The sequence below is a fragment of the Paralichthys olivaceus genome, chromosome 1, assembly GCF_024713975.1.
Source record: "Paralichthys olivaceus isolate ysfri-2021 chromosome 1, ASM2471397v2, whole genome shotgun sequence".
Taxonomy (NCBI): domain Eukaryota; kingdom Metazoa; phylum Chordata; class Actinopteri; order Pleuronectiformes; family Paralichthyidae; genus Paralichthys; species Paralichthys olivaceus.
The window spans coordinates 10,588,338-10,601,376 of record NC_091093.1 but is presented as its reverse complement, the minus strand read 5'-3'; the positions used below and the strand labels follow the sequence as shown (position 1 = coordinate 10,601,376).

Below are 13,039 nucleotides of genomic sequence, written 5' to 3'. Positions count from 1 at the left end.
AAGGTTAGGTTCCATTCCCAGTCTTCACATTCTGTGTGGACAAGATATTGAACCCCAATTTTCACCAGACGGCTGTGACAGCAATATGTGATTGTGTGATATAGTGCTGCACATAAATGCACTTTATGAATTTGTGTGAATGGCAAAACTGTACTGAAATGTGCTGTGAGTGGTCATCAAGAGTTGTTTCTTTTATCAGATTCTTTGGTTTTGTTTTGGGTCTTTATGCTCAATGTTTTCAACAAAATTCAAGCCCAAGCTTTGCTAGTGTATCACAGGTCCAACATGGAGACACACACCATTCACAATCAACAGTTTCCACTTAACCTTACCCCAATCTGCATGTCTTTGGACAGAGGAAGCTTGAGTACCTTGACAAAGCCCACACAGTCACTGCATGGGAGAACATGAAAACTCCCCACAAAAAGACCCTGGCTAAACAGGGGTTTGAACCAGTAACCTTCTCAACCTCTAAAACTATATAAATAATAAATAAATAAGACATTTCTTACTCCTTCCACAGTTGAGAGTATCACCTTCATGTCAACACTGCCAGGTCATTGTATTTTGCTTTTATTTTCCTTGAAAATTGTTGTTCACCAACATGCAGTGTGTCTGTGATTTTGTATGCACACAGAGATATGAAATAATTGAATGCCTTTGAAATGTCTTCCCTAACATCCAGCACTGTATTTATAGAACAATATTCCTCTATGTCAGGGTCCCAGTGCATAATAAAACACAGCAAATGGATCCTATGTTTAGGTGGACTGACCTCCATCAGGCCACTGCAGAAGGGAAAAGTAGAAATTATGAGCATCATCATATTTACTATACACAGGCATGCACACACACACAAGCACACACTCAGCATGTGAACATATTATATGTAAACAACAAAAACAGAATACATCAAGACTGCTACACAGCACTTACAAATTGTGCATGCTTAGTTATTTGTCCCAAAATACATTTGGGGGTTAGTCATGGTGATATGATATTTGTTTTGGGGATCTCCTCAACCTACATACGGATCTCTGCACCTGAACGATTGGTTTAATTGGAAAAAAACATCCAACGGTACCATGAAAAATGATGATCTTTTTCTCTTTTATGTTGGGACAAATTTCATGCCTTTCTCTTTATATTTGGTGAGATGCATTTGTTCTATGAGCACACAGCAGCTGCTGTTAATCTCTCCAATCCCAAAACTCCTATAACCAGTGAGGCTTGCTCAAACAGGTGGCAGCTGCGGCTCTGTTATGTCAGAGTGACATTCAAAGGTCTTAAATAGCATTCTGTCTTGTTATTCCTCCTGTAAAGATGTTGAGGAACTCCCCTCTGGCGCTGTTTTCTCCTTCTCTCAGTCTGTTTCCTCACTCTGTCATTCATACATTAACATCTAACAGCTGGCTGAGGTTTTGCTAAAAGGTTTGACATCTTTGTCAGGCGACCATAACCATGGCTCGTCTTTTTTTCCTGGCTCTGAAAGACCCCCTGTTGTCTATCTCGGAGTGTGTTTAATTGTATTAACCACAGTACCTGCATGGCTCCAGGGATGGCAGTGTTAGTTTGTTGGTATTATCAAGTTAAAGTTTCCGTGGTAAACATGATGCATTCTTAACATGTTTGCTTAAGCGTGTTAGTGTTGTCGCTACAGGTCCCTCCTGGGCAGTGTCACAGAGCTGCTGGCATTTTGCTCTTGTCATTATGTCTTTGCAAGTAACTAATACATGCATGTTTTATGCATTTTACCACATACACTCAGTAAATAATGCATTTTACAGTGGGCAGCATACATTGTTTAGCATTGTTACCTCTCCATGGCTTTGCACATGGCTCTTTCTGTGTGGAGTTTGCATGATCTTCCTATGTCTGTGTCGGTTTTGTCAGAACACTCTGGCGTCCTGAATTCGTTGCTCCTGCACCTTCTTCGAGCCCATGTGAGTAGCAGCATATTGTCCAGAGAATTCAGGGTGAGCGACTTGGTGCGTTGATGGTGCTTCTAACACAAGACAAACGCAAAACTGAACAAAACAACAAGAATACAAATATATCAGGATGAAAAAGAGATGCCATACACATAGAAGACGCTAAAGAAGTTGTTGATGTGCTGTGAAAAAAAAACACGTGGGGGTGCTGGAGCCAATTCCAGCTGACATTGGAGAAGAGACATGGTATAGAAAATGGATGCTTATTATTACCGTCTGCTTTTTGAATACCATCTTAAAGGACAATCCCTCAGTTTTTTACATAAGTAAACCCATTATCTACAATGAATTTACATTTTACATTGCCACTAGCCAAGGAATTCCATATAGTGTTATAGATCAGTAATACATAACTTTGTTTAATTTTGCTTGGTACTGCAGATTTCACATACAATTACAGTGCTTCACAATGATAATGTGACCTTAACAGCAAAGTTGTTGTTCATTGAAATTGATTAAAACAGACATGTCTCTTTAAACTGATTTTATTATAGTGAAATAAATCAAAACAAGTGTAGTTATAAAGAAGGGAAAAATACATCTGGTTTTAAACACTACACTGAGCTTTGGAGAATTGCATTGGCTATTTGTGTTCGTATTTTGTTGTAAAGGAGTTGCAAAAATGCAAAGACACTGGCACATACATTTATATTGTAAATGAGGTTTATGTGTGATAACAGCTGAGGCAAACAACGAAGCAAAAGTGAGTATTTGCAGCGGTAACAGGTACTGAAAGAAAATGATTATCTGGGAGCGCTCCTATTAGAACACTGTGTAGCTCATACACATGCACAGGCTAGCATTTGTAATATCAGGGAACATGGCACTATGACGAACAAATGTCATTACCTATGTTTGCATTTCTTGCTTTGAAGTTTTTTCTTGTCCTCACGGGCTTTCAGTCGTAACATGAGCAAACACAGTGGTGGTGAGGTCTGTCTAAATATAACTCCACTTGACAACAGAAGCCACCCTTTTACTTTGAAGAATTCCAATTACTGTCACCATTTCCTCAGTGTGAGTGTGTGTGTGTTTCTGAAAAAGACATGAAACCGAGATGTGTGTTGGTGTGTACTGTATCTTTATGTATGCATGTGTTGGTTTGAGATGCTTTTGTAAACTGTTATCTAAGCACATTACAACCCAAGCATCTGGGACATGGCTGCCTGTGTAGTCTTCTTCTTTTTTTTTTGCTCAAAGTGATGTAAAGTCTGTCCATAGATTTCTCAGCCCCTGAGGCCAACATGACAAACAATGACATAGGAAATGTAGAGCTATTAAAGTTTTTATTTGATGATCTGAAAAATAAAAATGACATTACTTACAAAAATACATATTAGCTGCATCAAAGTTTGCCCATTTAAAAAAACACGTTTCTTTAATGAAATTAATGTTTTAGAACATCTATGGGGATATGAAAGTATAGTTGTTAGGTACTTTGAGTTTCAATGTTTATCTCACATTTTAGATCTAACTAATCAATAAAAATTTGGGTTGGTAAATTGTTCCCTGAAAAACTGGTTTCTAACAGTTGTCGGTCAGTGCAGGTGTTTTGGGTGCGTAGCTTTGACTAGAGGGCAGATAGAAGGAGATGAGATAAATCAGTTTTGTAGCCTGCAGTTACCTACAAATCATCTAACTAAAGGAAACACAAGGAAGCAAAGAAAAAAAAGGTTCATGATGATTCAAAAGAAAATAATATGAGGAAAGGTTTGACATTATGAACCAAAATGTTTGAAACAAGAACTGAATTTTTACTCAGCCTGACTTGATTTGTTCCAAATGTCTTTTTGGATCAGGCCATGTGACCCTGTAGGGCAGCAGCCCCCTGCAAATCCAGGATTTATTTACTTCAACACACCGTCAATGAACTATGAAATCAATAGACATCAGCTGCAACAAGGACGTAAAACAGCGGTTATTACTTGCGGTGCTCTAGCCAACTTTCAGGAAAAATGTATCTCCTACCCTGGTCATGTATGTGGCATTATTTCTTCGTTATTTCTTATGGCCCCACTCTTAAAATTTTCTTTTGCTCAGAGACAGACCTTTATGGCCCAGTTAATGGTGGGTGGATAAATCATAGGAAGCTCACTGGGCCGCTGCACAATGCAGAATCCCTGCCTGTGGTACATTCTGTGGAGCATCCAGGATATATCACCCTTAACACAAAAGACCCAATCTGGATTCAATTACTAAACCGGCCAAGAGTGCAATTTATATCCAAACTCTGAGGCTTGGAAGATGAACGAGGTCACAGCGCAGGTTGTAATTAACAGTTAACCCTCACTAACCTTTGAGTTGTGATTTACGATTTAAACACAAATAGCTTGCATCATATCAAGCTGTCTGCTGGCATGGTGGAGAGGTTACATATGTGTAGGTTATTACACCTTTATCATAGTGTGAAACCACACAACAGATATCAGTGTTTCTTCTTCTTCAGGCAGACCAGCCTCCAGCTAAAAATTACAATCGCATTTATTTCGTTATTAATAAATTGTGTCATATCGCAAATGCGTATCATTACAGACTTTCTAAACCCCAATGTCCTGGCATGCTGCGTGTGGCAGGTGTTTATAGGAAATGTATGCCTCATAAATTGTAAAGTAAATTAAAAAAACTCAAAGAAGTACTGTTGAGGTCCTAATAACTTCTGATTAGTGTTGTTTATAGTGCAGTTTGAGCCAGGTCAGCAGGGGAGTGGTTACTCTGGCATGACACAAGGCAACTTGGCCTAATGTGCATCTCCCCTAAGCAGTGGCAGTAATGATGTTTTTGCAGCTGGAGCGGGAACACTGGATATATATAGTGTATATTATGCATCACACCATAAACAATCAGTTCTTGAACTATAGAGCACAATCTGCCACCCTGTAACTCTCTCTATTCGTCTCTCCATTAAGGTTTTACTGGGACTTGACCATGCTACTGCTGATGGTTGGCAACCTCATCATCATCCCTGTCGGCATAACGTTCTTCAAGGATGAGCACACGCCCCCCTGGATCGTGTTTAACGTTGTGTCCGACACCTTCTTCCTCATGGACCTGGTTCTCAACTTCAGGACAGGCATTGTCAAGGAGGACAACACAGAGATCATTCTGGATCCACAGCAGATCAAGATTAAGTACTTGCGCAGCTGGTTTGTGGTGGACTTCATCTCCTCCATTCCTGTGGACTACATCTTCCTCATAGTGGAGACGCGCATTGACTCAGATTTCTACAAGACGGCGCGCGCATTGCGGATTGTCCGCTTTACCAAGATCCTCAGCCTGCTGCGACTTCTGCGCCTCTCGAGACTCATTCGCTACATCCACCAGTGGGAAGAGGTAAGAAAGTACACCTCAGTGTTTACTGTATGTGAGGAGTAAAATGTTTATGCTGATAACTTAAAGTCTTGCAGAATATTGCCTACTTTAGTGTATGATGTGCAGTATTTTGTGTTATTCTCATATTCCCTGAAATAAGCCGCAGACGTGACCTGCGTAAAAAAGTAGCCATCAAAAGGATGTTGGGTGGTACAATTACGAACTAAAAGTGTAGCTGTGTATTATCACATGACAAAGAGAGAATTGACCTATAAGGTGTAGGATTTGGGCCCAATCCCATTTCACCCCTTCTCCCTACCCCTACCCCTTGTTTTTGAGGGTTATCTTGTATATGAGGTAAGGGTTGGTGGTGGAAGGAAAAGCGGGTCGGGAGTGGTACCCACACGCTAGATGAGTTATCCAGGCTGATATTCTAAATATCAAAATATTAAATATCAAAATCAAGTTCAGCCCGTGACCCATTTTTTCATTTCCTATTTTTGATCTGAGCAAAAGTCCAAACTACGAAAAACAAACCATTTTTTGTTTTTTGGTATCGGATTCATAAATGAATAACGAAATAATGACTTGTTTTATAATTTTCCGATTTTGATTTTCTAATTGAATATGAAAAGAACGAATGATACATGGATTATTAACTTGGCCCATGTCCCTTCCTTCCTTTAGGTTTCAGTCATTTTTTCGTAATCCTGCTGATAAACATACATACACACAAACGGACAGGGGTGAAAAGTTAACCTTCTTGATGGAGCTAACTAATGAGGGAGTCTTTGTCAAACTTTGTCAAGAAAAAGTGGCAGCATCTGAGGCAACACTTCCTCTCAACATTCTCTCACACACACATACACACACACACGTATTCACCTTCAAGAGTTAGGCTGCCCACAGTGAAATCTAATGTTAAAGATCAGAGGACCGACACGTCTACTTTTGTAAAACGTCTGGAGTCACCAAGTGTTGCAAAGTTTATTATCAAGTAGGAGTGTTTCCACGCCGTGGCATCCCTTCCCTGTATGATGGCAAGTTGATTCACACAGAGAGACGGAGAAAATACCAAGGAAATCGCAATGATTGACAGTTGTACAAGGGTATTGTTTGATGAAGCTAGTCTAACACATAGGGCTTCACTTCCCTAAATCCAATTATAATCCAAATGGTAGTCCCATCCTGGGGAACTACTGTGAGAATGTTTGCAGAGCTCAGTACCTTCCCCTCTCCCCTGAGAGGGAAATATGGATAGATGTTGCTTCTGATTACATCTATCCCTTGAAAGCAGTGAAGAGGTTCTTTAGCTGTACCCCAGTCACCAATAAGTTGATGAAGCCGGGATGTTGATTACCATTTTCTCTCTGTGTGCTCATCCAGCTAGCAGTGGGACTACTGAGCCCAGAGAGGCTTCGCTACGGCACAAGCATGATTGTAATTGCAGCAATAATTAGAAAAGTTCCCATCACTCTCCATGGATGGATCTTGTTGTTTAGTCTCTGAAGTAAAAGGTGCAAAGTGAAGCATCAAAGTCTGAGTGTGGAGTTGCCACGAAAGACCCCCATCAGAGAATAATACGGGACAGTCAGAGGTATAAGCTGGTTAGATGTGAGGCTATACGAGGTAATGTTTCCAAGCTAAGGGGAGCCGACAGATTTACGAGGAGTACAAGCAGAGGTTTTGCTATGAATGTTGTCCAGTCACGAAATGCAAGACACACTGGATAATTTAGTAAATACAATCCACAAGGAGGATATCTTCTCGGAGGCTTCATGATAAATTGCTGTTTGTAATTCCACATGTCCTCCCACTAAGAATCCCACCCCAACACCACCACACACACGCGCTATGTATTCCTCTGTAGCAGTAGCAGAGCAGGGTTGAGGCTTTAGTTCAGGGTTTAGCATCTCGATGAGGAGTGCTTTGGCAGCATCAGTGTGCATGGTCATAATACAGATATAATTATAGCAGCAGCCCTGCATCACTCCAGTACATGATGTTATTGGTGTCAGGGATTAAAGCAACATTTTCACTTACTAGTCATATTGTTTACCTCCGCACCCAGAAATCATTTAACAGATGGTCATTGCACTTAATTTGAGGACACACTGGTCCAATACTGGTCCTCACAGTATTTTATTATCTCTCTAAGTGTGTTGATTACCCAGAAATCACATCACAAGACAGTTACTTTTTAAACTTATTATGACAGTAATTCATTTCAATGCACTTATTATTTTGTTATTGAATCTTATTATTCATTAGAAGAAATACTAAGGGTGTAGTGATACAAATTTCCAGTGTAGGCCTTACAGTTTAGCACACATGTACCAAACTAGTACTCTGACCGGGCCAACGCAATGATGAATGGAGTGTGGTTTGGGCTGCAATTTTTTGTCCAAACCAGGCCGAGCCCAAGAGAGAACTAACTGATTCCGACCAGAACTGGACAAACATTCTCTATTTTGTGTCTGAACCTACCATTTTTCCTGATTACAGGCTTATGCATGACCGAACCCAACCCAAACCCTAAGGCCTACATGTACACATAGTTTTTTTCATTTTTCACATACAAATAAAAAATATTTTCATGTTATGGTACAATTAATTAAATCAAGAACAATTTTTCAAAAATGAGGTTTTTGGTTTAACAGTGTTGTGTTTCTACAGTGCATCATAATTTTCTTTTACTTCAGAGTTTTTCCCCCTAATTTTACATTGAATTGACTTCAGAACCACAAGAATACACACTAACAAAACTGTATTGATATCTATTAATCCCGTTTGCACAATGTTGTCAAAATGCAGCGCTTCTTGGTTAATCGGTGGGTGTGTTCACCTGAGTGCATGACATTACACGGGCAATTGGAAAGCATGAATAGCGATCTGATTGCCAATCAAAGCACAGTATCCCCCAGACCAGCCCACGGCATTCAGAAATGTTTCCCCCATTTTCAAATATTCAGCTGGCACTCTGGGGTAGAACAGTGTGTTTAAGTGTCGTGACATTAATCATGCAGGGCCTCTGTGATGCCATTTCAAAGAGAGGAAAAGTTCACATGAATCACTGGGGAAGAATCCCTTCGCCACCCCATGCCTTCATGCATGCTTGCTGCTGTTTCGTCTGAAGCTCACAGTGCAGGCAGGGGATACATACACGTAGTTTAGGCCGACCTTCATTTGAATTGAGTGGACACACTTGACAGGAAGCTGTCACATGGTCAGGCTTCAATAAGGGAACAAATGAAGGGGAGGAGGCAGTGATGGAGGGGATGGGGGGAAGGAAACTAAGAGATATGGATAAAGAAAAAGCAGTAGTGCCCTTCTACCTAGCTTTTAGCCACTGGCTGTTGTTGTTTGGTTGCATGCAACCACCACCCCAGACTAGTAACTGTGTTAGAAATAAAGCAAATAATAGGATGGAAAGAAAACTGATTCATTTCCATGTCATAAAATAATTACATGGATGTTTCAGGATGGCCATGACTACATCATCTAAAGAACTGCCGAAACATATGACAAAGACATTTGACAATATCTTCACAGCTGCCATTTAAATGTTTTATGCCTGTGTGTGTGTGTGTGTGTAAGGGTTTGCTGATGAATGCTAGTTAGGCAGACAGAGTAAAAGGCCAACTTTGCCTCAGCGCCAGAGTACTCCAGATGCAACCTCATAGAAATGTCATCTGTCAGTGCAGAATAACTTGTCGCCAAGATCTCGCCACCTGACTGACTCTTTGACTTTTCCTATAGACAGCCACACTTCAGACGACGTGTACGTGTTGGATATTTTGGTAACACTTCACACTGACCTTACTTTGATCTGAACCTGCATCTTGAGCTTTGGAGAGAAATTAAAACTTGACAGTAAAGGCTAATTTATGCTGAATGTTAGTGACATAAACAGATGGAGCCTTCTGTCCGTACTCTTCGTTAATTTGGTCTGTCTTGTGTAAATCTTGTGAAAACTTACAGATACAGATGAAATCGAGCAGTACCACCATAAATAATGGGGGGCAATGTAGCCAATACTTTCAGCAAGACGACCATAGAGCTCGAGAAAGATATTTCAACAATGGCAGAACTTTCTGAAGAGAGACTTTGCGAGGTGGAAAGAAACCACAAGAGTCTGTATGATATTACTTCACCCAACACAGGGAAATAACACAGAAGAACCTCCCTTATCAACACCATGTTTGCTGTTGTCAGAAACTCAACCTGCGCTGCCACTAGTGGATGTGTTGCTTAAAAACTAAGACCTAAGGCACCCAATAGAAGCGCACTCTTAAACTAGGCATTGTTTTAAAACAACCCATAAAACCTGAGGGTTTTCTCTGACAGAATCGACAACATTTACAAAAAATGTTATTCCTCAGCCTGAAGCAGATAGAGACATAAAATAAGATAATCATCCTAAACTTCATGACTACATTTAAAAACCTGGCGAAGTCGCCTAACCCCATTTCTTCTTTTTCCTCCTCCTCACACACTTCTCGACCTGGCTGAGCCTTGATCAGCGGTCAGCAGAAACATCATCTAGGTCTGAATCTTCTTTATTGTTGTTTTCGTCAATGAAACTGCTGTAATCTGCTTCAGTATTTCTCTCCTCGATTAAATCGTCAGCCATCCTCTGAAATGCCTATAAACCTTTTTCGTTCCAATGCATTCAAACGTAAAAGACGCATGGAGGTATGCGGGCAGTAACAGTGACATTGTTTGATCGTATCTTTTATTTATACGCAAAGAAGCATGAACAAGCTTTAATTCTCTGGTCGCATATTTATAATACTACAGTTTAGCATTAAAGTACAAATGTAGTGTAGTACACTGTCCTACCAATTTTTTATCGTGTTTCTATTTTTACTTCAATAAGAATGATTAAATACGCTGTTTTTGTGGCTTTCATAGAACGGAGGCAGGATCCTTGTGATCCATGATACTGTGTAATTTTTATCCCCTCTAACATCACTGAATGCCATTCAGCATCCCTCTCCACCTTAAATACGGCTCCATGATGATGTGCACTTCTCTGACATGACAGAAGCTACCGACATGTGACATCCTGATGTCCTTCAAGAAAGTCAAAGCTAGTTCATTTTACTCATATTTCACAAGTATCTGCTATCTATAAATAGTCTTGCATAAATCCATTGGGTTTATTGTTTGACTTTAATTTCCTACACAGTAAGAAGTCACACAAAGGACACTTCTTCCGGGAGTTGGTCGTGAACACAGCTCAGTGAACTGCACCGCATGGTTTAATGCCTCGTAGAGTGATACTTTTGGGAACAAATTTAAAACAAGAATCTTCTCTCATGTACTTGCCTTTTTAGGAATTCAGGACAAGACAAAGGAATAAAATAATATCAAATGTACCACAGAGATGAAGAAGCCATTCATAACAAAACTGGAGACAAAACAGAGCTCAGATGTATTGCAGGTGAATTGCCTGAGGCTGGTTTGTCCAAAATAGATTAATAAAATCACAGTTGCACACTTAAGAGATTACTCCTGGACAAAGTCTGAATAGAAACTTTTTAATCCTTTTATTTGAATTTTACTGCCTTACATCCTTACTCAAAAAGCCAACAAGTCAGACATATTTTTTTTCATAATCCATTGGAGACATGTTGGCAAACTCCAACAAATATATGGTCTTTGGTCATGCAAGATAAGATAAGATATGGTATATTGGTATATCCCACGGCAATGAAATTCACAGCAGATATTTAGAATGAGGCACACATATTAAATTATACAATGGAATAAAATAGGCTGTGTGTGTGTGTGTCTGTGTGTGTGTGTGTGTTTGTGTGTGTGCACGCGTGCGCCTGCTTCTGCTGGCTTTGTTGACATGGACTATAATTGCATGTCCTTAGTTGAACATACTCTGCTGTTGGCCTGAAGCTCAGACATGTTTGCACATAACAAATTGTTGAAGTGTCCTTGAGCTCGGCGCTTGACCCCTAAACTGTTCTCAAGGGGCTTCCCAATAGATGGCAGAGAGAGTTTGTGGGTCAATGTGGAGCCATATTCTTTTATGAACTGCCACTATATACACTACGCACTGCAGCTCAAAGAAATGGTGTTTTGATGGCAGCAGTGTGGATAATAAATTCTGTAAATAATACAATTAAAGTGCCAAAAGTCTATTAAATGGCAGTAATTTTCAGTTTTTATAGTTTCATGAAGGATCAAAACATGACATTCTTTTACAGACCTAGACCCATAAAGCAAAGGAGGGTACATTTCTGTCCTTAACATCGTATACTTTCTAAAGGGGGTCGACAAGATTATATCTGATTACTGTATGGGTTTGTACCATAGACTCTATAAAAGTATGGATGACATGACTGCTTTTAATTCTTTAACTGTCTCCTGCTGGCTGTAATATAGGTCATAAATCCTGCCTCCTCCATGTTAGTTGATGAGACCAAACTAAACACTCCAATACATTTTTCTCAAAGATGAGTTCTGCCATTTTAGGTAGTTCATACCCGGATGTATGTCCATGTGCAAATCTTTGGGGTAAATTGGGTTTTAATTATTTATTTAATGCTATAAAAACAGGGTGAAACTCATAATTGACAGCTGAGACTCTCATGATTGGTTGAGTGAGTGTAAATGGGCCGACCTCAATCCTGTGGCTCCACTCCACGATCACTGCAGCGCAGACTCTCACTCACCCAAACTCTCATGATGGCAGCGTTTGTATCTGGGATATTTCGGCTTCACTTCAGGATAGTGTAAAGACGTGTAGATGGGTCTCCCATGTTTATATACAGTCTATGTTTTCTACTGTATAAAATACATTGTACACACAGTGGCTATCTAGTGGAAAACTAGGGGACAAAATTGTATTTTCTGACTTTTTGTATTTATGTATTTGAGTAAAATTTACATTTGTTATTCTGTTTGAGTTCAGTTCTTTACTGACACTTCTATAACCATAGTAAAAATGTTATGAATTAAAATATTCAGGTTAAACTAACAAAAAACGATGTGTTATATTATATATAAATAATAATTATTATAATAATGCAACAAAAGCAAGTTTGTATTCAATGGAAACAACACAATACTAATATACTGTTCAGAAATCTACATTTAACCCTGATTTTTAGCCATGACCTTTATGTGTCTTGGCGTGTTATCCACCAGTATTTCACTCCTGCCGCCACAAATTCAGGCAGCTTGACTTTGGCTTGTTTTCAACAATCTTGCTCTTGATCAGACTCAGAGGTTTTCAATACGGATCAGATTTAGGCTGCTTGAGCTTGTTCTTATGAACTTCTGTCTCTGAAATTTCAAGGATGGATCGATTAAATTTTAAGCATGGATCATATATGTCTCTTAAGATGTGACCTACATGATCCATCTTTGAATGGGGTTCAAAACATCTATATTTTTTTACAGCCAGTTTGAGGTGTGAATTTTTCTGCCTCACCTTTCCATATAAAAAATAAAGACACAAAATGGGGGGGTGGGAGGTCATGTAAAATTACACACTGAAGTGTAATTATGGCGGCTTTGTCTATTCAGTGTAAACAACCAGGAGCAGGATCTTTGGTTAAAAAGTGCTCATGTGTTTACCACTACTGACATGCTCACATTATGAGAGGGAAAAAAAAGTATAGTATAATAAAAACACAGAATGATCCCAGGATGTTTCAGCAAGTAAAATGATGTCTGTACCTTCAATCTAATCATCTCCACCTCCTCAGAGACTCAAG

The 13,039-nt window shown here is 39.6% G+C and overlaps 1 protein-coding gene across 1 annotated transcript in view; it reads left to right on the top strand.

Moving 5' to 3' along the window:
* hcn4 (hyperpolarization activated cyclic nucleotide-gated potassium channel 4) overlaps positions 1–13,039 on the top strand; it is a 71,888-nt gene that overhangs the window by 17,500 nt on the left and 41,349 nt on the right. The window contains exon 2 of the mRNA XM_020079839.2: positions 4,898–5,321. Within this exon, the coding sequence (XP_019935398.2) occupies positions 4,898–5,321 (424 nt within the window). The remainder of the gene's footprint in view (positions 1–4,897; positions 5,322–13,039) is intronic.